The sequence below is a fragment of the Conger conger genome, chromosome 1, assembly GCF_963514075.1.
Source record: "Conger conger chromosome 1, fConCon1.1, whole genome shotgun sequence".
NCBI lineage: Eukaryota > Metazoa > Chordata > Actinopteri > Anguilliformes > Congridae > Conger > Conger conger.
In genome coordinates, this window is record NC_083760.1 from 24,947,904 (window position 1) to 24,973,948 (window position 26,045).

The 26,045-nt window shown below is 43.0% G+C and overlaps 1 protein-coding gene across 3 annotated transcripts; it reads left to right on the forward strand.

Moving 5' to 3' along the window:
* Positions 1-7: 7 nt before the first annotated feature.
* nubpl (nucleotide binding protein-like) lies at positions 8-25,562 on the forward strand. 3 transcript variants are annotated; one of them, XM_061245798.1, is made up of 12 exons: positions 8-309; positions 685-732; positions 814-952; positions 3,701-3,735; positions 4,050-4,140; positions 4,660-4,699; positions 4,793-4,883; positions 5,713-5,806; positions 13,876-13,961; positions 20,983-21,103; positions 21,815-21,897; positions 24,688-25,562. In XM_061245798.1, exons 3-12 carry the CDS (start codon positions 853-855, stop codon positions 24,748-24,750), a joined length of 804 nt encoding a protein of 267 aa, XP_061101782.1. In that variant the 5' UTR covers positions 8-309; positions 685-732; positions 814-852; the 3' UTR covers positions 24,751-25,562. The 3 variants fall into 3 exon arrangements, with proteins under 3 accessions (XP_061101782.1, XP_061101773.1, XP_061101792.1); XM_061245789.1 differs by lacking the exon at positions 685-732; XM_061245808.1 differs by lacking the exons at positions 8-309; positions 685-732; positions 814-952; positions 3,701-3,735; positions 4,050-4,140 and having other exon boundaries at positions 4,677-4,699; positions 4,793-4,879.
* The last annotated feature ends 483 nt before the right edge of the window (positions 25,563-26,045 follow it).

Consider the following 26,045-nt stretch of genomic DNA (forward strand, 5'->3'; position numbering starts at 1 on the left):
CATTGCGATGAATTGTTTCATTTAACAACACTGTTTCCAATGTTTATTGGAGTAGAAATCTGTTGTGACGCTATGCGGCCAATTGATGTCCAGTACGTTGATTAAAAAAATAAAACCAAACACCCCATAAGCTATTCGTTCGATAATAACACAACTGCGTGGTGAGAAATGGCACTTAGTACCTATTATCGGTTGTTACATATGTACAAGTTTACCTTTGGTAACAGCGCAAATATATTGTCCCGCATTGGACTGGGGCATAATGGCATAACCGTGTTAGCATGTTCTAAACATGCTGTGCGTTTCAAGGTAAGTTGGTGTTGGATAATCTAACTTTAAACTGGAATAGACTGAAAATAACGAAGTGTTAGATAACCACTGACATAAATTAACTAGCAAGTTATATTGATTAACGTTACGCAGTCAGATACTCCATACCTAGCTAGCTCAGTAATGTAGCTTTTTAACCATATTTTACTGATGAGTTGTGGCTAAGTTAGCCCGTTACGGTTTTACTAGCCAATGGGAGAGAAATCTCCCAATGCATCCACTATCTCTTACTGCCTTGTTTGATAACTGTCTGGCTTGCTTCGGCCCATTTGGTGCACTGCTGTAAAACCCAGCTATGACCAGCATGAAATGACCAGCTACCAGCTGTTTCAAAACCTGAGCTGTTTTTTTCAGCAGGATGGACTATGATCTGTAAAGCAAAACAGCAGTGTACTAAATGCAGTAAGTGTAGGCTTGCTTACATGCAATTTAATATGCATGTTTTCGTCCTGGTTGATGCTTGCAAATCGCTTTGTTGCTCAGTCATCAGAGGCTGACAGAAAGGAAAAGCAGAGGCAGCACATGGCTAAAGGTTTGCCCAAACAGAAACCTGTAGCTGGAGTCAAGCAAGTCGTCGTGGTCGCTTCAGGGAAGGGCGGAGTGGGGAAGTCAACCACTGCAGGTACCGTTTTTACATGCTCGTTTGACACGACTCAAGTGTGAACTGGGGCGCATTCAGTTGAACTTTGATATCCAAGAGATACATTGCACACATAGGACCAAATTTACCTACATGAAGCTCGCAGCGCAAAATCCGACCATAAGGTGCCCAAGGACCAAATCTGGCTTAAAAACGCACATGGTGACATATCATACCCCGAAGCTGTCCGTTTAATGGGCGCTACTGTATGTGGGTTCCGGCCATTGTAGATGGCTCTACGGGGTCAATACGAAGAGGCACGTAATCTGCCGTAGAATTCTCTCCGCACCTGATTGGATAGCACTGCAGTGCGTTTGTTTCGGCAAAACAGAACAATATGGCAGACCGTTCATAAACGTTTTCTTATTCCTCCTAAACAGTTCACTAAAATAAGTTTCAGAAAACATTTGAGGTGATAAGCAATACAGTTGCTGAATCTTGATTCATATTTTGATCCTGATTCTGAAGTTTGATCCTAATTTTGTGAGCCATGCAAGCTGCGCTGGATGCAGTTGATTTGCATCCATTCTGCAAGTACAGAACCGTCAAACTTTCACGGGACTCACCGGACTGAAAAGTTCACACCGCAAGGCTCTCCGTCGAAAATGAATGGAATGTGTTGCGTGCCTGATTTGGTCTGTGAGCACCTTTATTTACGAAGGCTACAGCTCATTATCTAATCAATGAGTGGGACTGCTGAGTGATCACATTTTACAAAGGAGGCAGATCTTAAATGGAGCAGTTAAAACAAGTTCTGTATTTGGCAATTACCATGTATCTGGTGGCACTTAAAAGCGTATCCAGCACAGGACAAAATGTGTACATATTCCAGCTGTCGCAGCTTGTAGTTTGAAGTAATCCAAAATGCCAGATGTAACATTGCAATGAGCTTGACTATTGCCAGGATGGAATCGGTACGTTGGGTGAGAGGTTCCATGACATATTTTATTTCTCCCAGAAGCCAATTATTTGTTTGGCTGGTTGTTTGTCACAGAAGTTTTACCCTGTTTCTTTTCTGTAATTGTTTTGAAGGATAACTAATCAAAACAAACACACAACCCTGTTTTTATTATTTTAGCAATGCCAGTTGAGCAGCATATCAATGCATTCAGGCTATTCATATTTTTTACTGTCATGGTTGAGCATGTTATTTCAGTCATTTCCCACTGCTTCGCATGAGATATTGCTTAATTTAATACACTATTTTCTAAATATTTTCTGTGGCAAACACACAGCCTTAATTATTGCTTGGCTGCAATCATTTATTAATATGTAATATTAATAATCTGTTTGATGATTTCTTTGGAGTTGAAATAGTGTGATTTTTGTTGCAGATTATTTCAGTGCAAAATTATTCCAAGCTTCGTAGCCTATACCTGTGGCTCTGTCTCACTTGCACCTCAATTCACGCCTGCTCTTTAGAGGCTGAGAAATTTCACACGCAATTCGACCCTCGTTAAGTGTGTGAACCTTAGTAAATTCGACGGAATACATAATCAACCACAATTATAATATCTCCGCCCTTAAATGCATATGCATTAAGGAAAGAATTGCAGCTTGTGATGACTCACCTAGATGCGGCAATTTCATACATAAGAAGCATATTTCATGGGCAGAATGCGTCATATGTGCACCTGAAAATCATTGCAAAATATGAAATATTTAAGATTTGATATTTTATTTGCAATTTCATATTTACTTGTGAGTTAATCAGGGTTTTCTCCTGGTGTGAAATCCAGCTTTGAAACAGCCGGTGAAATTCAGCTGTTTCAGAGCATAGTATGGAGCTGGTCTGAACTAGTCTGAACTGGTCAACCAGCTATCAGCTGTTTGAAAACCTAACCTTTTTTCAGATTGATATCAATTCTGCATGCTGATTTGTGTCATTTGTTTCCAGTTGGCTTTCACCTTTTCCAGATTCCCAGAATTTCAACAGTTATGACCAAACTGTTTTAACCTCTGTCTATAATTGAATTAAGAACCTCTTTCTGAAGGGATCATTTGTAGCTTGGCACAAAAAGTGAGCAAATCAATTGAGTTGTGTAAGATTCTTTGGATAAGAGTGCTAAATGCCATAAAAGAAAGCTTAAGTTGAACGGCTGATTCATAGTTCAAGGAATGTGAGTATGGGACATTTATACATACATTCATCATTGCATGCGTAGACATTACGGACATAGTGAGTAAATCATTCAATATATGTTAAGTGTATACTTAAAATACAATTTACACCTAATTTAAATTCTTAGTTACAATTAAACATATATATTAGCTTTTAAACACAAACCATTCCACAAGGTCACAGAGTAGTTTTGTGTATTTACAAGAAGTATTTTCATTTTTTTATTTTATTGATGCCCATTCCAATAAAGATGAGCAATGTGGGGTTGAGGGCCTTGCTCACTTTTGTTTTACCTCCAACCGACCAAATGTAAGGCATTAATTGCTAAAGCTTGTGAATTATGCTCCTCAGTAAAAATGAATTGATTAATTGAACCTATCATTTATGGCTGTCTGAGACTCTCCGAACATAAACGTTCAGCATTTTGGAATTTTCATTACCCACTAACTTTGATTTTCTTCTAGGCTCATTAATTACAGCTCTACAGCAGGGTACATGCTTGTCTCCTGGTTTCACTGTTACCTTGAAGAATGAGTGAATGGATAAATGAATGGGTGAAAACTCATCGCTATGAGGATATTTAACTATGTTCTATTTGCTCTTTTCAGTTAACTTGGCTCTGGGAATTTCTGCGAACGATCAGGTCATTTGCTATCATATTTTATTTCTGACATGTCTCGAGACAGTTTGAGAAGGGGCCTAAATTAACTGCTTAGCCGAGCGGGTCATACTGATGCTCACCGTGCAAAGTGTGATAAATTAATACTCAGGCCATTTCCTGTGGGACTCATTCCCCTCATTTTAGCTTTACTGTGGAATGACTGTTTTAAAGTCCTGTGTTTTATAATTTTTTTAACTTTTGACGACACATTTGATTTATACTGTGGATTGAAACTTCAATTATGAGAAGGGCTCCATTAGCTTTGCTGTTTAATTATCTGTCTTTCTCTTTGGCAGACGAAATCGGTGGGACTCCTGGATGCTGATGTCTTTGGGCCTTCTATTCCCAAACTGATGAACTTGAAAGGGAACCCTGAGTTGACAGAGAGTAGGTTTAATCTCCAGGTTTTTGATTTCACGTCAAAGACCTAGCAACGCAGTCATGCATGCAAAAGACTGTGTTGCTTTTTGTCACTGTTTCTGAGGCCTTGGGCTGACATATCTTGCCACCCTGTCACTTTCTTTCTTTCACTTTCTTCTTTCTTCTCAATATAATTTTATAATATAGTTATAAAGCCGGAAGGTCGAGCATGTATTTGTATTCAGAATGGCTGCAGCTACAAGGACTGCAACACATACTTATTGTCAGTCATTCTAGAACAAATTCAATTATTTTGCCCAAACTCCTGTGCTCTTGTGTTGCTGAATATTTAATATATGTTTGTGGCTGATGTTGCTGTTTCACAGATATTGAATGTGTTGCACTGTAATTATAAAACAATTTTAACATCAAGTGTAGACAATGTTTTGGTGACAGAAAGTCTGAACTTTTAGATTTTTAGTAGTTTTTTTGTTCGTTTTAAACCTTGGTGTTGTTGATGATGATGCTAGTCTTCCTCTTTTCTAGAAAACTTAATGAGGCCGCTGGTGAATTATGGGATACCCTGGTGAGTATATGGTATTTTCAGAGACTGTTCTGATGAGTCTGATGGGCTGGCTAGTGATAATCCTGATTGGTACTCTTTCCCTGCCCTTTCCAGCATGTCAATGGGCTTCCTGGTGGAGGAGACGGCACCTATCGTTTGGCGAGGCCTAATGGTGATGTCTGCCATAGAAAAGCTTCTGAGGCAGGTGGGGACATTTGATTATTAATGTCTGATGATGGGCATCTTTCAGATTCACACGGTCGATGGAAAATTCTGTTTTTGCACATTAAACCATATAATGCTGCAAATTTTAATGGGCATACCATACCATAATGGAGTGTTGACTGCACGATTGGCATAAGTAATTCTGAAGCAAATATTTATATTGTGTTATCCATTTGTATATTGAATGTAGGAATAACCTACGCGTAGCAACGCAGAACCATAAGATACCGTTGTTTCTATTCAAATTACAATGAATGAGTTTCATCAAAACATAAATATTCAGAGAATGTGCCGTCTATTAATGCCATGCAACTATCAGCATATTAAATTAGCTAATAAACGTTTTTGGTTACAAGTCTTCAGTGTTTTTCCTATGTGGTTGCTGCCAGGTCACAAAGTGAAGTGAGTGAGGTTATTTGTTTTGCCTTATTTCAGTCAGTAGCTGCGGCTATACATTTATAATAGGGTGGCAATGTCAAAACATACCCTGACTGTAACTGTTACTGAGGCTGCAGTAAGAGCAATTAATTAAAAAAACAAACGGTTTGCATTTGTTGGCTGATATTATGTTAACAAAATATGCCTGTAATTAATGAATACATTTTGTTTACACTGACTTGTTTGTTCAGCTAATTGGAATACTCTCTGCTTCAAATAATATGTTGCCATAGGAAAAACGTCGTCAGGGATGGATGCTAGTCTGATAGGTGCTTTGCAGTAATAACCATAAGACAATAGCAATGCATTTTGGTTTTGAAATCTGACCTCCCTATACCGTCTTTCCCTGTGGTGTAATTTCATGTATGCAGGTGGACTGGGGTCACTTGGACTACCTGGTTGTGGATATGCCACCCGGTACAGGAGATGTCCAGCTGACCATCACACAGAACATCCCTGTGGCAGGTGAACAGCCCAGAATGCTGAGCCATCATTGCAGTTATTGTTTAGCTGACTCCTTTATCCAAAGTGACTTTCAGTTGATTTAACTAAGCAGGGGCCAATTCCCCCTCTAATAATGTGGAGTTATTGTGGCTACACTGGGCCTTGAACCGCCAACCATCCAGCTCCCAGTCAAGCAACTTAGACACTAGGTCATAGGCTGCCTCAAGAAAGGCGGATAGTCCGCTTGAGATCATTCTCCTTGGGTGCAAGGATGAACCCCATGCTCTCAGATCAAATCCAGACCATGTCAGTGCTGACCATGGCCAGTAGCTCTAACGGGTGATGGGCAATCGACAACCGTGTTGCCCAGAGTATGGGAAGGTTCAGTCGGTTAGGGGTTATGGTTTCATCACTCTCCAGCAACCCCTGCTGGTCCATCATATGCCCGTGGGCCACAAGTCAAAGATCCATAGGAATGGTCTTCCTCCCACTCCACTCTGTGCAAGGTTAGCTGTAGTCTGTGGTGTGGACAGTTGCAGGCTGGGAACGCCAAGTTCCGGAAGAGAATTGTGGATGTCCCAGAAATCGGCAGGGTGGTTTGCGGATGAACACGGCTGCTGTTTTGGACAATTTGACATTCCCAATTAGGTGGGGAATTGGACATGTTCAGTCCAATATTGGGCACCAAATTTAAATGAAAAAAACCCATGCATGTCAGTCCCTCTTTTAAGATGTTTCCGGAAAGCGTAAAACGCTGGGTTTTATCTTGGGTGGTTTTCGGCCAGATTAGTGAGGTTTGAGAGCTGCAGGATTAGTGTGCAGACACTTCGAGGGCTCTGATACTCTCGGCTACTCTCGAGTCATAGACACAGAGCTGACGTTTACCAGACAGATTATTTGTGTACATTTTATCTGCAAAAGTACATGAGAGCAAAAAGAGAGAGCACGTGTTTGAATGGGATTTGAATTGGATTTTCTGGACCACTAGCACTCCTATTAAGATGTATCTGGGGCAGAGCTTGGTTAGCATTTGGAAAATGGACCTCCTAGGAAAACCCAGCGTTCTGTTACGGGAGGTGATATTTCACCAGCAGGGCGCACTGTTCTCCCTGGGTGAAGGGAAATGACTGCCCCAGTGTAGTGACGGAGGTGGAAATAGTCACAGCAGTGTTAGAGATAATATGCAGCAAATCAGCCTCGAAAAAAGCATTTCTTTTCTTTCCGGAACTGGCAAACGCATATTGATGTTATATTTAGCAGTCTAATCTTCCTTCAGGAGACAGGAGTTCTGAAATGTTGTGCTTTATCACAAGGTCACAAGTGTATAAATGAATGAGACTGCTGGGATTTGATTACTATTGACGTGTGATATAGTGTGACAGCGGTACGGGTGTGTAAAGGCAAGAGAGACTCGGAGAAGAATATGGGAGCATAAAACTGAACTTTCTATTTCAGCCCCTGAATTAGATCTCCTTTGTTTCCCTGGAGCAGCCTATAATTTAAAAGCAGAGAAAGAACCACATGCTTGTCGTTCGCATTCACAGTTTGAAAGCCTTGTTAACAAATTCCTATTCAAATTGAGTCAGACTCAAACATCCTTACAAAGACCATGGCTGCACGCCTTCAGTTCAGATAAAAATTGACCGTGGCGTGAATTACGGGTTTTGAAATCGTAAGAGATTTTGGGCGCCTTCAAACATGGAAGCAGGGAACCATCTTCAATAAGATTGAGCTCAGTTTTACAAAAGTATTATGTGATTGCTTTAATGTGAAACACTAAACATCACTGTAATTTATCAGTCATTGAAGAAGTATTCAGAAGTATTCAGCTATAATAGTTGCCCCATAGCCCGTAACATAATGGCATTTTTGGCAAACGCGTTCACTTAATCGAAGGAGTTTAGGCCAGGGATGTGTTTATTATAGTGATAACTAATATCATCACAATACTAAATCTTCTGATGAAACCATTTGAGTACACGCATGAAGGCACCTCTATATGACTGCAGAGGACTTAATGTTTCATGCATGCACTTAAAAATAGGTTTTGGCTTCAATGTACTAGACATCATATAAAATGGAAAAAACCCAGAAAAGGACCCGTCATTGGAGCAGAATGAAGCCCTTTCACAGAAGCACAAAGACAGTCTCTGGCTGTCTTAGGCTACCTTGCTCAATCGTTAGCAGTTACCGTGTTTTTCCACAAGGGGGCAGAACGGCAGAGTAGCCACTCCCTCATACTGTAGTCGCCGGGAAGTGGCAACGCGCCATCCAGGGCAGAATGACATTCAAACATGCAAATCCCCCCTGGCTGGGACCCAGCAGACGACAATGGCTAACCCCCCGACGAGAGCGTGTAAAGGTCCGGCGCGGCTTCGCCCCTCCTGTCTCAGCAGAAAAACCTGCTGTCTTCCCGGCACTGACCAGAGGGTCGGCCGCCAAGATGAAACAAAAGGTGCCTTTCACACACGGGAAGGGTTTTAATCGTTCGCTTTTATTATTCATGTTAAAAAGGACAATTACCTTCCAGGTCCTCCTTGCAGAATCGCGGTGATCTCATGTGTGAATAGATTTCTATCACTTTTTGTGTGTTTGGGTCTTGGGAGCCTGGCCTGTCATTTTTGAGAGGTGCCGTACCCTGGTCAGAAGGAAACCAAAAGGTTCCATTGTGTCCATCCCACCTCAACGCACCTTACCCCACCTTAAGGGCTTTCAGGCATTCTGCCATACCCTGGTGCCGTGAATGTGAAGCATTAACTGTTCAGTGCTTTGGATAAAGACACTGTATAAATGCAGGCCATTTACCATTTTTTACCTGTGGGAACGGTGATCTTTAACCCTTTCAGTCTCAAGCCTAATATGAAGGGACTCCACTCAAATCCCAATGGGGTATTGGCTTTGGTTGAGAAAATAGAGAATTTTAATAAGGGCTCAAAACAATAGTATAGCACTCATTTCGATTGTGGTATAAGATGTAAGGTCGAGAGTCCCGTATGGTACTGGGACTTGGTATGTTATGGTAGTTATGCTTAAGTATTATATGGCACCCCTGGGACTGAAGGGGGTAAGATCTCTCATTGCATTACATTTAGACATTCAGCCGACAATCAGCATTCACCAGGGAGACTGGTGTGGATTGCTTTTGGATTGCCCATTTTTTTAAATACAAGCCACAGCTGGAAATTTAACTTCACCTCAAGCAATTGAGGTGAAGTACCCTGCTCAAAGGTATTACAGCACTGAGAATTGAACAACCACCTTTGAGGTACAAGGCCCATTCTCTGACCGTTAAAATACACTACCGAACTAAAAGTGGAGTTTGAGCTTGTTTAATGGTGCATTGGGGTGGCAGCATATAACACCAGAAATCGTAATAATTTTTCAGTTATTGAGCGAAATTTAAATTGAAGAAACATAAAAGTTTGAATCTCACTCTACTCTACTGTGCGTGAAGACTGTATTGATCTCCCACTGGGAGGCCATCATATAGAGATGTATGAGAAATTGCTAGCTCCCAAAGGCCCCGGAGTGCTGCCCAGTCTACAAACCGTCATCAGAAACAGCGTGATGTCTTCATCGCCAAAGCGTATGGGGAATATTAAGCATGCACAGCTCCCATACAGAAGTGTGTGTAAGTGAATCTCTTACGTGCCTATAGAATTCACAGTGCTATATTATTCAGCTATGGTTATCTGGCTTATGGAAATGATCCTTATAATCAGTTATGTTCACATCAGTGTTGGCCATTGGGCTTGTATGTTGACTTGCTTAATAGCCCATGTTTTTTTGCGTGTTATTGGTGGTGTCATAATGACTGGGATTTTGATGTAGCCTCCTCATTTTTGCTGGTGGTATAAAATAAATTGCCCTCTGGGGGAATAGATGAAGCATTTTATTTTGTTCTTAACCTTTTTTAAATGTATTTGTTTCATAAATTTGGTGAAACTGTCACCCGCTGCTTATTTTCACACCGCTGAATCTAGAAAATGTCACCCAGAGCAAAGTCGGAGGAAGACCTTTCAAATGCGGTTTTATATAGATCCAGTTGACAAGAGCGGACATGCCCACAGAAACACCATAGTCTCTCCAGTCTCAACCACCGAGGGGGAAAATGGTCAGTCACAAGTTTTTAAATGAGCACAAAATTTAGTTAAATATATTTAAACCATAGTGATTTCCAAAAACCAGAAAGCAGCTGTGTGACTTACCACTTGGATTGATTTATTTGTTGTTTATTGTTTATTCGTTAACATGCAAATTCATACTACGGGCAAACTGAACGTAGCTTTCCACTATGCTATATCTACATGAAAATATACAAAGCAATACGTAATTGGACAAATTATATTACAATACACTGTTTGTTTAAATTCTAATTTGGCAATCGACAAGCTACAGTAGCCTAGTTCCAGCAAGCAATCTTTGGCCTTTTCAGGGGGTTAAGAATGCAAGCACCGCACTATACAGCACTATAGTTGTTAAATAATTTCTGTGTGTTTTAAATCTGTAGCTGTTGGTTCACTTATGGCTTATTGTCTGCTGTTTCCTAAGGTTCACAGAGGATCCGTGTTTTTTCATTGACTCGCGAATTTAAACTACCAGCAAACTAAACGTTGCTTTCCCCTATATGCCTTATCTAGCCTACATAAAAATAAATAAAGCAAATGTTGCACACACTATTACTAAGTAGAAAGTGGAAAAAGTCACATAAATGCTATAATTGCGTGTATGCACTGTTCATAATTTTATTAAATCTAACATTTAATTTCCTACTTTTGAGTCTACATCCACTTTTATTTAATTGTCAAAAGCCTGTGGCTAACAACAGCTTAGACCATTAGGCTATAACATGAAATCGTTCACACCACTTCTGCAACATGATGTTAAAGAGGACACTGAATGATCAGTTAGGTAGTCTGATTAGTTAGTCTAGCATTACATTACATTACATTATTGGCATTTGGCAGACGCTCTTATCCAGAGCGACGTACAGTTGATTAGACTAAGCAGGAGACAATCCTCCCCTGGAGCAATGCAGGGTTAAGGGCCTTGCTCAAGGGCAACGGCTGTGCGGATCTTATTGTGGCTACACCGGGATTAGAACCACCAACCTTGCATGTGGCAGTCATTTACCTTAACCGCTACACTACAGGCCGCCCTGTAGTTACTCTACTTTTCATGGTTATGGATCATAAAATTGACGTGGGATTTAATACCATAGGAATGATATTAGGGAGTGATTCCCTCGGGCGAGTGGATCATCTCTCTCCTCTTCATCTGCATTAGGACAGCACTCCAGTCCTGTTCGGTTTATTTTCGCCAAAATACCTCTGCTGGTCATTAAATACAACGATTGAATGCAATTTACTGACATTGTTATTGATTCAAATACCTCAATGACAATTATCTACGATGGCTCCAGAACTGCCGTTCTGCAGGTTTGCTTTTTGGAAGGGTCTGCCTACATGTCTATGACGTGTTGCCAACTGGATCTATGCAGTCCTCGGGAACCCACTGGACCAGCAAGGGGCACTGTAGAACAATAAAATTTGGACCCCCAATGGACTGAATCATCCCATGCTCTGCCAAATGGAGCCTCATTTGATCCAAGACTGTGAGGCTCATCCCTGTGCCACACTTTGGTGCCTTAACCGAATGAGCCACCCAGCCTGATGAAAAACTTGTGCGGGAAGTGATTCTGGCTCTGTTTGCTTTAGTTATTGGGGACAATTTTAATTGGTTAACGATTTAAACGATTAAATGTCTTAATTCAATTCAGTCCATATTCAAAGCCAATTAATTGTAAAATAACTACATGATGATTCACCTTTGTGTCCAATAATGCGCTGTTTGCTTTGCTATATCCAATCGAACATTTAAAAAATAGGCATGCATAACCTTTAATATCATTATTCCATCATGATAATTGAACTGTATTTTAATAGTAGTGTTTATGTTTTCAGAATGCCAGTGAAAGCAGGTTTACCTAGCTAATTAGCTTCATGTACTGCTGTGTAGAGTAGGTTGTGTTAGATTTGACTTACAACGTTGACATTTAAATGGAACTATTAAGATATCCCAAAGTAAAGTTTGAAAATGCTATTAAATTAGTTGGTACTCCAGATATGGCCCATAGCGGTCATAAGCAGTATCGCTAAAATGGATGATTTGTCACGTCCCTACTTACCACATAGAAAACGGATTGAAAGCCCGGATAAGAAATAGCCATTACATTAAATGTTTATTCCATCATGGTAATTGAGCTGTATTTTAATAGTAGTGTATATGTTTTCAGAATGCCAGTGAAAGCAGGTTTACCTAGCTAATTAGCTTCGTGAACTGCTGTGTAAGTTGGATTTGGCAGCCGGAGGGATTTGTCAGGGCAGTGTTACTTTTGCTGGGCTCATTGGTTGTTTCTGGAGGAGGCTTATTTTTATGTAATTGGGCATACCTCCAGTGTTGCTGTAAGAAGTAAGTGTTAGCACAATATTACTGCTTGCATTATTTTTTCCTCCAGTTACTCATGAAAAGCAGGTGCTTCCTCCTCTTCATGTGATTCATTTTCTAAAAGGGCGAACATTTACAATTTTAATAAATTACTTCAACAAGTTTCATGGCCACATGGTGTTTTTTTTGTTTGTGGCTCTTTTCATATCAATTTGATATGATTGTTGTCTTTTGTTGTTATTTCCTTAGCCCTGTAGTTTCTCTCTGAAAAAAATGTTTTCTGCCTTTGCACCTGCATGCTGATATCTAAATTATTAATGTTGAGAATATTTCCACCGGTTTAGATGACCTAGAATATTACTACCTCAGAAAACCCTTCACTTTTGATGTTTGTTTTCTCTCGTTAGGTCTGAGACTAATTGGACGAGATTAGATAAAAGGTTTGTAATCTGCCACTTTGAAGATTTGGACTAAATGTCTTTTTGTCTGATCTCACTTCCAATGAGGACCTTTCAAATTTGAGTCAAAAATGTAATGCCACCTAGTGGTACAATTAATTAATCCCGCACACTCGTACTGTGCGATCCTCCGGGCTCAGTAAATGTGTAACAGGTGGAGCCTGCTGGGGTCAAAGAGGCCAATCAACAAATTAATTGGTTTTATAATTTGATGAATTGTGCTCCTCTGGTGAATGAGTCAATTAACATCTGGAGCATCCCACTGGTCCAAGCACAGTGACCCAATTATTGGGACACAGCCCAAAGAGTCCAGACTTCTGCAGTTTAAGGGCCACATCAGAAACTATAAGCTTTGGCAGGAGGTGTAAAACAGGGTCTTTGAAACTGGGCCCTAAAACTGGAGATGGCTGGACTCTTTGGGCTGGGTCCCGATAATTGTGCCACTGTGCTGTGGGCCAACACTCTTACTGTGTGGGTCTCATTATCACTTTTTGTGCATCTTTAGTGTGCCTTTTCTTGTGCTGGGTTAACCATGGTCGTATGCATTATTCTTGAAGAGAACAAGTAGCAATTAAAAGTTGCTGACAATATGCAGGTATGGCATTCAGTGCAGCTTTGGAGACAAAATGCCTGCTTTCTCATGTGAATACTAGATGAAGCCTGAAAAAAATTTGACCTACGGTCACTGGAAATAAGTATTGAACATATTTTCTGGCTGTGGAGTCTTAAACAGGATAAGCATTCTCACTTCTATCTCATTAAGTCTGGCTGTAGGCCAACCTAGCATCATGTCAGAGGCTGGCCAGCATGGGTCAGTTTGCTCCCCTGAGACAAAGTTCAGCTGGCGTAGCATAGACACATCAGTGAAAATGGCACTATAGACAGGGGAGACGCCTCCTGACTCGACTGTAACTTCATACCCAGACGGGCTTTGTGGCCCGACCGCGTCTCCGGTCTTTGAGTGCGGCCTTGGACATTTCCTCGGTTTCATTTGAGGCCAGGGTTATTTTCCCTCCTCAAGCACGCGCTTGAGAACACACTCGAGTCTGGCCGGGGAAGTATCGACTGGCTAAATGGTTGTGCCGGCTTCCCGCAGCCTGCTATGGTTGTGTGGTACCCTGGCATCCAGAAGAAGTGCTCTTCTCCTGCTGAGGCTAACCGCCGCCTCACGGTCATGTTTTCTAGGCGCGGTGATCGTGTCGACTCCTCAGGATATCGCGCTGCTGGACGCACGGAGAGGGGCGGAGATGTTCCGGAAGGTCAACGTGCCGGTAAGAACTCTCACCTCCAAAGTGATTTTATTTAATGTTAAAAATGTTCAACGTAAACATGAAGGGGTGATACAGGTCACATGTTAGATTGATGAATCTGCTGCAGTGGGTTTATCTATAGTTAGGTTTCCATCCAAATGTTTTGCAAATGTTAAGTGAATTTTCGAAACTTTTGCGAAAGGAAATCGGTGTGCATTTACTTCAACTGCTGTTATGCGAATATTCTGCGGAGGGCGCAACTAGATGATGTAATCAAAGAGTGCCAGCCGCCCTTTTTTGGGGTTTCTGGAGCGGAAGCATGTGATTTTTTCCGTCCCCCATTATCATATCGCGTTTGTTGATATGCCAACTTTTCCACCTCAGCCAAGGGTAAAAGCTTTTTGCAATATTTTGCTGTTTATTCAAATTTCAGGTGTTTTCACTCAGGTTCACTGATGTGCAATTTCAGAATTCACATAAAAACAGAAACCCCACTTATAATGCAGAGCCAGGGAGGGGGGGGGGGTTCCAACCAGCTGCTATGAAGCACCTTCCTCCAGGTCATGTCTGTACAAGCCCATAAGACGCTTTGATGACATCACATGCATTGAAAGAGGGCACATGCTTGTCTTTAGCCCTTCAGCATTGACAACAGAGGTTTCAATGAGTTTGCATGGTTTGGCAGTCCATACTGTCAGGGGAAAAAACAGGCAGGAAGCATTAACAAATAATAAAAGTAAATTCCAGAATTAGCAATAAACTTATTTTCTTCTTGAGTCCCGGGGCAGCTATAACCATAAAATACTTCACAAGAGAAAGACCACAAGAGAAATTGCATGCCAGGCAGAGAAAATGACAATAAATTACATTGAATAAACAGTTATGCTAATAGCATTGAATGAATCTGCTAAAAATGGTGATTACACATTAAAAAGCCATCAAAATGATACAGAACTGTTAGAGCCTTTATATCATCATTGACAAGTTTGTTGTGTCTTAATACGTATGTTGAGAACTTTTGAATTTTCTGGGTAATTGCCCAGTGATCATTTCCCGGCCTGTGAACAGCTCTTGCCAACTTGGTTAAAACCTTGGCTCAGGGAAGTGCACCATGCCATTTTGCATGCATGGCCATATTCAAACTTACAGCGTTGAGTAAGACTTGGTGCCATGGATGTGCTGTAGTTAGTCCCTGTGGCATATTGGTGCACCTGACTCTTGGGAAACAGCTTTGTAATAAAAGCTAAGGTGCGCATACAATACATGCACACATACCCACTTCCAGCGCACAGGCACACAGAGGCACCCATCCAGTAGAGGAGTGAATGTGAGAGCCGTTTGGGAATGTTGCTGGTGCTGCCATTCCGTGCCGGAGACAAAGGGAAACACCGGGCCCTCTGAGGAGAAGCACGGCAGGTCCTGTGGGAGTCTGAGCGGCTCCAGCCCAGGACCCCAGAGCCCGCACACCCGCAGGCAGGCTTCCCATCCCGGGAAAACACCACACGAGGGATTCGGGAAGTTCCTCCGTCCAATCGACTCAGCCGTCAGAATAAACAAGTTCTCGGGGAGGTTGTTTTTCTTTTCCTGGGATATTAATGTTTATGTGATGGAGGTTACGCATGTTTATATTCCACTTTGCTGATAAAGGGCCTGTGTGTCCATGGCTCACACCATTTCGCAAAGGAAAGTAAACGTATCTGTGATGTCAGAGAACCATGCTCTAGGAATGTAGTGTGTAAGAATGGACTATTGCTGTTGGTGTAAACATAAATATTAATGTTCCCAATGGTAGCAATTTGCTTTGCAATCACCTTTATCCAGGGCATCTGCTAAGCAAATGGTTTGCCTGAATGTGTACATATTATCTGTTTATCCAGCTGGATATTTGCTGAAGTAATTCAGGGTAAAAGTCTTGCTCAGCAGTTAGGACATGGCTTTCCCCCTGGCTGTCAGCCTCAATGAAAGGGCCACACATTGAGAGGAAAGACCTTCATCTGGACAAGCAATGCATGTTCGTAGCTGGCAGACCTATGAGAAGGCATGTTCTTAGCAGGTTGGCCCCTTGAGAAAGTGTGTTCTTAGCAGGTAGGCCCCTTGAGAAAGCATGTTCTTAGCAGGTAGCCCCCTTGAGAAAGCCTGTTCTTAGCAGACAGGCCCTTTGAGAAAGCATGTTCTTAGCAGGTAGGCCCTTTGTGTCACCAGTGATGCAGAATATAATTTTGTGCACTTTTTTTCTGTAAATAATGGTCTATACCGTTGTCGAGATTTGTTCTATACCTATTCCAAATTAGTGGAATACTTGTATGTTGGAGGAAATTGCCACAGCTCTAGTCCCCAGCAGTGTGGGCCAGCGGGGCTGTGGTGTAGGCCCCAGCTGTCACCCCCTGTCTCCCTGTAAGAGCAGGACAGCCCTCGGGGTGGGATGCTGAAGTTCCACTGTGCCTCTCTTCAATGTCTTCGATCGACTCCGCGTCAGTCAGCCTGTGGCAGTCGGATAGCTGCAGTGAAGCACCGTGCTGCCTGGCCAATTTACTGTAAGCAAGCCCGTGCCTCCCTGCAATCAAACTGTCTGTTTGTTTTACGACCGGCGTGCGGCCGAACGGTACAACTGCCCTCGTCCCAGCGGTGCCGCTAATCGTAATTTACTACATGTTCCACACATCACAATCATTGGATCAAGCAAGGAGGAGGCCGCCCCAGCTCCCCTCTCTACTGTTTCTTACAGTGTACTTCTTACTTTGTGTAATCCATCCATCCAGTCATTGTATGAGGGTTGTGCTGGAGCCTATCCCAGCATGCATTGGGCTGGAGGCAGGAACACCCCCTGGACAGGCCGCCAATCCATGGCACATTAGAAAGCCGCTCTTCCTAAGGTTTCATCTGGCTTATTTTTCGGTTCATTGCACAATACCAACTCCTTAGCGCACTGGGCAGCTGCGGTCAACCCACTCCGGGTTTGTGACTATAGCCACACGGCGAAACCAGTCGGCCGCAGAAGTGTAAAGAAGCAATGGCTGGTCGTAGGCTTCGTTGAATGCAGCAGCAGGAACAGGCTTACAAACAAGATGTCTTCCCCGCAGGCTTCGCTGAATGCTTCCGAATATTCTCCTCACCTCCTGTTTATCTAGCTACCTGACATTATAGTTAATTTATTCGCTAACACAGGGCCTAACCGCCTGTCAGTCTCCAGACCAGTAAGGGATAAAGTGAGGTTTCAACCCGAAACAATCTGGTTAAATGCCTCCCCAGGAGATCTGTATGCACGCAAGCACACACCGAGCATTGCTGTGCACTCCAAGCACTTGATCCAGTGAACCGACATTTTGCTGACGTCTGTACCAGCCTCTGCCAAGGCAATTTAGGAGAGCTCCAAACTGCCAGCTTTCAGTTTAACAAGGCTAAGCACAAGGTCTACAAATTTGGACTCTGGAGTAACATTTCTATTTTGTAAAGTGCCTATGTTTTCCAAATATTGTGTTTAAGATGTCGACAGGAGCACATTAGTAGTTATTTTTTTACTGCAGAAAGAGCGAGTGTTTAGATAGCAGTGTCACCTAGTGTGACTGCAGGCTGAAGTGCACAGGTCTAAAAATGTTGAGTTTTGCTCATGTTTCTTTGCACCTGGTTGGATCTCATCAGCATGGTCTACTTTAACTCTTCTGTTGCGGTCAGATGATAAATCAAATGGTCCCATGCACTTCTGTGTTAAGGTTTCTAACATGTACAGTACCGTTCAGCTTGTCCAACCAAATAGTGCATGCTGGCATTATGCTTGCATACAAAAATGTCAATCCTATGAAAATGAACATGTACTGGTAGTTTTGTGCAACTGTAGCACATTTTCAGGAAATGGATTTAATTAATCATCTCAAAGACCTTTTGAGTGTTTTGTAAATCACTTTGGAAATCCATCCTACATGTACCTGTATTATGGAATTGTTTGGATCATTTGCATTCATTTGTGTTTGAATCAACAACACAGAACTTAGGCCTTTCATTTGTAAACGTAAATGCAGTTCCTAAAAAAACTGTCCACAGACACTTAAACACCGAGTTCCCATATGCAAAGAACATCCAATTGAGCTGTAATTTTTCAAAAGGACTCCTATTGGCTTACCTTTTACAGGAGTTAATTCAGAACTCCATGTGAGACGGGAATTTGCTTTCTAATCTATTCCGTTTCGTCACTTGCCTGGACCGAAACCAGGGTATTGTTCAGGTCGGTGATTACCAGGTATCCAGCTAATGACTTCGGACACAGAAGATAATAATGCAGTGACGCCTCCAATGATCCCAAGCCTGACGATCATCAATAGGTCATTGATTTCAAACAGGCTGTCGCCGCGCAACAAGGTAATGATTAAAGACCCGAGACGAGGCACTGACAATGGAACAGCGGTGTCGCGCTTGATGTCCTGCTGAAAGCTAGCAGCGAGAAGACCAGCATGCTGTGCGGTGACTGTTTGGGGAGGTCATGCGTCGGCTTCCCAGAATGGCGTAGCTGCAGGGCCCATAGGAACCGGTGGCGGGGAGGCTGTTGAAACCAGGTCAAGACACTGATGACTAGTTTTGTTCCTTGTCACGTGATCTCGGTTCAAGCTCCACAGTGCTGTGCACTGGGACCAGTAAGTAGCAGCCTCAGGAAGACGTCTGCATGAAGACGTCAAGCTCCACCCTGCAGCCGAATATATTTCCACATCCCTGTGTCCCTCTCACTAGCTCCAAGATGTGACCGAGGACTGCCTCTGATGGCGTGACCCTCTCTTATTTATATGTATGACAGATGTTTAGATGTGTTTGTCCATGGTCATTCATTTTCATGTTAGGCCATTTTAAAATTGAAAGTATATGTATATTCGTATTTCACATGATTCACTGAAGGGCTGTAGGGAAATGTATGTAATGACTCCTTATGGATGTCATTTCATATTAGTATCCTGAGTTACAGTAATCTCTTGGACTGCTCCTGCAGTCTTATTCAGCTCATTCTGATAGGGTCACAACCTCAGTTGGGCAGTCTCCCATATTTCTCAGTACGACTCGCTGGTCTCTGCATGCGACCGCATCTTCAGCTGAGCTCCCGAAATTTATATTAATTAATCTTTTTATGACGTCAACTCTGGCCCTTGGACCGGGACCAAGCCAGTCTCATTTATCGAATTATCCCTATAAAACACCTACTAGTTGTTGGCGTTGTACTGCTTTTCCATTCGCTGAGCTCTGTCCTTTCAGGAACCTCTCACTGAGTAACTATGACTTTTAAACGGTCTCATACCTGACAGCGGAAGTGTTTTGTAGCCTGGTGTCTTGGCCTCTGTCACCTTGTCAAATTCTGAACCACAGCTAAATGGTTCTTGTTAATGGTATGCGTGTTAAATGAATGATATCCCAACCTAACGTTCATCCAATTTCCTCTTATGGGGTTAGAGGAACTAATGGGGCCCAGGACTAAAATAATGAACCAAAATGTTTAGAGCGTGTCTTCATTTTAATTAAGTAGTGGAGGTAGAGCCTATTTTTGGTTGTAGGATGAGATGATGCATGAAAACCTGTTGGTAATTTTGCAATTATATTAGTGAACATGAATAAAGCAAATGCATAAACTCAATTCTTAGGGTGACAACATAGCAATTGGATTATTTGATAAGTGTTTGCTGATGTGCATCAGAAGATGTTTATTTTGGGCATCAAATGAATGTGTGGGTGTTCGGTCTCCTTTGCTGATGCTGTGAAACAAAGGAGCACAGCCCTGAAAGTTAGTACTTTAGCTGGACATACCATCTGGGAGCTCATCACTACAGTTCACGGAAGCCATTCAAGGAAGAAAAGGATCCAGCAGGCCTCAGTACCTCAGTCTTTCTCTTGGTGGATTCCGCTCTGTTCTCATGGACTGCAATACAATGTCTTGTCTGGTTCAACCTCAGGCCAGTTCATCTTTTATAGGTTCACAATTCAGATGACCCCGCAGTGATGGACTAACTGCCGTTTGGGTTGTGAGTCACTTGGTAACCGTCTTGGTCAACCTCACCACAAAACTCCCAATGCTTTGTTTGCTGGAAGTCTGAGGTCATGGCCAGAAAAACAAGAGACTTGTAGAAACACGCCATTTGCATTCAGAAAAGGCAGACCTTGTGTTTTACTGAGCAGCAGATGCTAGACTCTGTTCATGGAGGATGAAGAAGCCAGGCTCTAGCTATGAGTCACCCTGTTCAAATCAAGCAGATATAAACCCAGCATGATACACGCGTTTGTGTTGCCAAAGCACTGTCACAAATTGTTTGCGTTGCAAATCGGTTATTTAAAATGCGATTCTCAGATCATAGTTGTCACAGTTAAAAATACATCTAGTAAACAAATCAGACCTCGGTTACTTTCACAAAACCACAATGAATTGTAAAAAAGAATTAAGATTACGAATGACTAAATAGAATGTATACTTTGTTGATGTACAACACTTGGTGTTCTTCAGGTTGTGAAAGGTGGCTGTATATTTCGCTGCCAGTGACAGCGAACGTTGGCAGGGCTGTCAGGCAATTGTTGAATGTCCCTGTTGCACAAAGCACCCTGTATGAGTCACTCACTGAAAAAGTATTATCTGCCTACGTGACATCACAGCCACAGAATTATAGATCTAACATGGAAAGGAGAATAGAATGACGAGCGATTGGGCTCCAGTAGAATGGAAGTCACGCTGCAGGCTTCCATCGATCTCAAGACTCTGCACAGTATTTTTAAACAGTACCATTCAACAGCTTGTTTTACTGCACCCAGCGCAATTCTGCACAGTAATCGAATTCTCACAAAGAATGTAGGGATTGATGGAGACTACCTTATATGGGCAGTGATGGAAGTGGCCATTAAAAATGAATGGGATTTCCAGTAAGACTGCAGTCTTGTTCAATCTATGTCTTTCACAACGGGCACCCATACATTCTGAAAGCGCTGTAAATTGGACCCTTTCCAATATGGCCGCAGGGGTTCTATCAGACGTTCGGCTGTGCACACCAGTGGAAATGACCGGTCGTGTTGTGTATTGCCACAGGTCCTGGGAATGGTCCAAAACATGAGCGTGTTCCAGTGCCCAAACTGCCAGCACCAGACCCATATTTTTGGGACGGATGGGGCGAGGGAATTGGCCCACACCCTGGGAGTGGACGTCCTGGGTAAGACCCCGTCGTACAGGAGGTGGGGGAACCCCAGCCAACAGGTCTGCTAGTGTTTGGTGTTACTTCAAACGTAACCGATTAATCAAAGCTGTTTATTACGCAGCTCACCTCAGCTGGTATCCTATGTCTAAACCAGTCTCTTTGCTTAATGTGAAAAGAAAATGCTGCAGACCCTATGGCACTTTCATCAGCTGCAGTGTTAAGTTAGCTAATTAGCTGTAAACACCAATGCCAGTTCAATCATAGATTACATTGCAGTAAAATGTTTCAGCTGTCATTGATTTACTTTTTTCTAAATGTCAGATCGCATGTATAATTGGGCAAATTTGACAATAAGCTGTAATTGTGTAATTGTCCCTCCATTCCCACCGACGGCATACAGGCACCCTGCAGTTTTGATTCGTCCGATGCAACGTAGTATGCCTTTAAGGACGTATTAAAAGGACTTTGCACCTGCTGTCTGGTTTTTAATCCCAAATACAGTCTAAGACCCAGAAGGCCTGACAGGTGTTTTGCTGAAAAATTGAAGACATGAATTTTCCGAAAGGGTACTAAGCTGAAATTAAACATAGGCACAAAGGTAGACTGGTGGGTAAAAGTAATGACCTTTTCCGTTGACTATGAGAGGTTGCTGAGTTTTTGGGGCCTGACTTCCTGGTGGAGTGTCTCTGAAGGCACCTGTCCTATAAAGTGTGCCTTCTCTGCTAGGGGATGTCCCACTGCACCTGAACATTAGGGAGATGTCCGACAGGGGCCAGCCTGTGGTGGTGTCATCCCCAGATAGTCCAGAGGTAAATTCTGCACTTCATTCCCTGGCCTGTTCCCTCACTTTATCCCTTCTCTGACTGTGAAGGAATCGTTAGTCACTCACACCAGTGTTCACACAAATGCTTTCCTCTAGACCTAGCAAGTGTAGAGGTTTCACAAATCTGCCATCTCTGCCACACACACACACACTCACTCACACTGTCTCTCTTTTGGTCTCTCATATAATATGCTCGTGCTTACACTCAAACCCGTTCTGTCAGCGAGACTGCACACTCCCTCTGCCAGACTTACTCACGCTCAAACATTCTCATACAGTATCTGGTAACAAATTGAATTTGTCTCTCGCATTCACTCACTCAAACGTGTCTTTCCTAGATAAACCTCACCAGGAGACAGACACCCACATATCCACCATCTATGATGCGCACACACGCCACACGTGTAAACTCACAGAGCAATCTTCTGCTGTGAATGCGCAGTCCAGGGCCAGTTTTCCTATGAGAACATGGTAGGAGTAAGCAAGGTCAACCTGAAGGCCCTGCATTCAGTATTGCCCCTGTTTCAGTTGTATTCAAGGGCAGAGGGTGGGTCAGCATTATGCAAATAAAGCCAATTTCGGTGCGTGCGCTGTAGTTATTGATTTACTTCATTTTTGAGTTGACAGTCTGGAAAATGAACAAGCTCAACGGGGGGAAAAAGCGCACCCTCCACACCTTTTCCACGCAACTAATGAAGCAAGAATGCCATACTGCAACTTAGCAAAGTGTTATCTGAGGGAAAATTAAATTGGCTCCCCCACAACCCTTTCACCCTCCCCACCACCGACTACAAATGAAAACAGAAGCGGGGGGGGCAGGGTGCGGGGAAGAGCCCTGATCCAAACATAAAGCGCCGGTCTCCTGCCAGCCGTTCGCCACAAATTACCCGCCATTTGGGGCACTCGGAGCTTCTCCAGCCAGCCATTAAGCGACCAGTAATGACCAGCCTGCGCATTCAGCTCCAAACACACGGAGCTGCGGGTCAGACGCAAAACCGGCAGTTGACCCGCACGGCGGTTGCCATAGCGCCGGCGCTTTCCGTAACCGAGGCCTTAGAGCCCTCAGCTGCCGAGGTGCCCGCTCTGTTTCGCTTCTGATCGATTGAGGTAGGACGAAGCCAAAACCCACTGATTATCTGCCTTTGTCAGTATTTGGTTTGTTAGTCACTGTGTATGAACACCACTTGGTTTACTGGGTAGCTGTTAAAGGTACTTGAGATCCTTAATAATGTTCCTCCTAATTATTTATTTGTTTGCCTAGCAGCCGCCCTTAACCGGGGTGAGCACCCGTGCTACACATTAAGCATTTGTACACTGGGCATTAACTGTAAATTTTATGTAAAGCTTTTTGCTCAAGGGTGCAACGGCGGTGCCTCACGTGGGAACCAAACATACAGGTCTCTTTCAACCTCTGCGCCATACTGGTTCTTCTGAAGGCCTCTCCCTGCCAGCTCGTGAAGACAGGACCGTGTGTCCGTCACCACAGCATAAATAATGGTCGGGTGACCCTGGGTGACCATGCGATTCAGGCCAGACACGCACACGCCTACCTCTGTCCTGTCGGAATTTAAAGACTGCTTTGTCAGCAGCTCGCACAGCCCACTTACCTTAGTGTCTTTCTGCGGACATTTGTCAAGCACCCCCACAGATAAGACTCCCTCTGTAAGCAGAAGCCACTCCGGTGGAGGAGTCCAGGCTGAATTACTGTGAAAATGGGAGTCTGAACGACTGAAAGTCCTTCACTCTTCCCATCATGCAGTGAAGGGCTGTTATTGCAGCGCAGAAAGAGGTTTTTAAAAGAGCGTTTACCAGATAATTCACGCTTTTCGGCCTTTACCAACATTAAATGAATCCTCGGCGTAATTCAAAACTGAATACCTTCTCAAGTAGCGTCGGATCTGCGGCGTCAAGTACTCTTTTAAGGGGACCCTTAATTTCTTCTTTTGAAAATCTGCATAGTAATCATTCGTAAGTGGCAATGAGGACACCAACAGAAGCAGAACAGGACATTATACCTCTGATTTTGAAAAGCAGCGAATTGGAAAATGACTTCCTGCCTCATTAATGTTGAGGTGGGCACAGATGTGAGCACAGAACCCAATATCCCATCTAAAGTTTGAGAGGGTGGACCCTCTTTTTCTTAAAGGGCAAGCTACTGCCGGTGTACAGTTAATGACACCGATGGTCCATAAATATTTACAGGTATTATTAAATTAATGCACTAAATAATGCTCTCTAGAATTAAAAAATAAAATAAAAGGCATCCAGGGGACCCCATCATAAGTTTAAAAAGTAAAAGTTTAAAGTAGAAGGTTATATTAAAAAACAAAAAGAGCATCTTGTAATGTTACTGAATGCTTAGCTTTTGTCCCCAAAAAATGTTCAGTGAGGTTGAGGTCAGGTGATTGTGGATTGTACTGCACTCCTTGCTCCTCTTTGGTCTTCAAGTAGTTCTTGCAAAGCTTTGAAGTAACTTTAATTTGTTTGAAAAAAAAAAATTTTAATCCTAAAACTTTCTGTTTATTTCCACGATTACATGGAAAAATATGTCCCAGATTTTCAATGTGGTGTGGACCCCTCTGTATATAGTCATTGCATATCCAGGAACCCCCTACAGTACCTTCAGAGGACCCCACCTGTTTAAACCCAGGATCTAGAACACCGTTTGAGTCCTTGCTTTGTAAAAGTCACTCTGACCAGAATGAATTCAGAACGAAAGGTAAGCAGAGATGTTTTTACTTACTGAGATGGCGTGCATACCTGTGTGTCGTTCTAGGCTGAAGCCTACAGGAAAGTCGCCTCTGCGGTCGTCCAGCGCCTGGCCGCCCTCTCGGACTGACAGAGGGTCTCATTGGGAGAGCCGGCGGGGCAGGAGACCTTAACATCTGTTGTGCTCAAAACCGCTGGGTGCCACACCGCCCGTCACCCGCAAGCACAGCATCACCGAAGTCCACTACTACAAGTTCACCAGTTAAACTGCCGTACGAGGGTGCAATTACCCCTCTCTACCATAATTCATCCAATGAATGCACTGAAAGAATCAAGGACTTCCGACACCTCCAACTGGCACAGTTTACTACATGGAATCACAGTATCGACATTATTACATTGTCGCTGTCAGATTGTCTTGCACTTAAAATAATGGCCTGCTTCAGAATATTTCTCATATATCTTGTTGGTACAAGATGCTGTGAATGGCATTGGCTGTGTGCAGTACAGCTCCCTGGGTGCATCTCGGGCCGTTTGCTGCAGAATTGCGTGTCGGGTTTCGACAGCGCGCTTCCTGCTCTTGCTGATGGACCGGGCGAGGAGTCCGCGGATTGTACCGTGCCTTGTGTGCGATTGTCAGCGGTTCGCTGGCCGTGCCATTATTTGAGGAGCTGAAACCGAACCCTCGGTCTGAGAAGCACGGGGCCACGGGTTTGACAAGAATGCTGGACAAGAATGTTCCGGCTTTGTGAGCCTGCTTCGGACCTGGCTGGCTGGTCTTTTACCCGCTTGCCCCAGAGAACCGACCTGCCATGATCCTGATCCCCACACTGTGGAAGAACCAGGAGCCCCACTGTCGTTCGCTTGCGTTACAGGACACTAAAAAGAACGGAGAATGACTGTGGAAAGTAAGAAGAATAAAGTGGTGTCTTTTGAAGATAATGATGATGTTGTGAGTGTTTTTTCCTTTCATTTTCTCTCCACAGGCAGCTTTTGTGAATGTGACAGAGTCTTTCCTAATTCTCTGACACAGAAAAATTATCTCATTGACTGGAAACAGAGCGCTCACTCTGACACTGACGCTGCACACCGAGACTGAATTACCTCATCGAAATTTGTCCAGAAAACGACCTCAAGCATTCTGTCTTAGTCCATTCCAAATAATTCCTTTGAATACATTTGTGCTTATTATTTGTGTGCTCTGTGAAGATGCTCACTGGTATGTTTGTCTGTCTATGAGAGAGAAAAAGAGACAACGAGGTCTTTGGTCGTAGTCAAATATACAATTGTTTATTTTGTTGACATATCCATAGAAATTCAATAACTTTCAGTTTACATATTGACCATTTCCACAGCTCGATACTATGAACAAATCCGGGTAATATAACTTGCTCTATGGTTCCAACAGCAATGCCCTATCTGGGA

What these genes read in the sequence shown, in the direction of transcription:
- nubpl (XM_061245789.1), top strand. Translation starts at nt 169, where the DNA reads ATGGCACTTAGTACCTATTATCGGTTGTTACATATGTACAAGTTTACC. An exon ending in GAACCCTGAGTTGACAGAGA is followed by an intron (nt 4,141 to 4,659) that starts GTAGGTTTAATC and finishes CCTCTTTTCTAG; the next exon opens with AAAACTTAATGAGGCCGCTG. An exon ending in CATCCCCAGATAGTCCAGAG is followed by an intron (nt 21,898 to 24,687) that starts GTAAATTCTGCA and finishes GTGTCGTTCTAG; the next exon opens with GCTGAAGCCTACAGGAAAGT.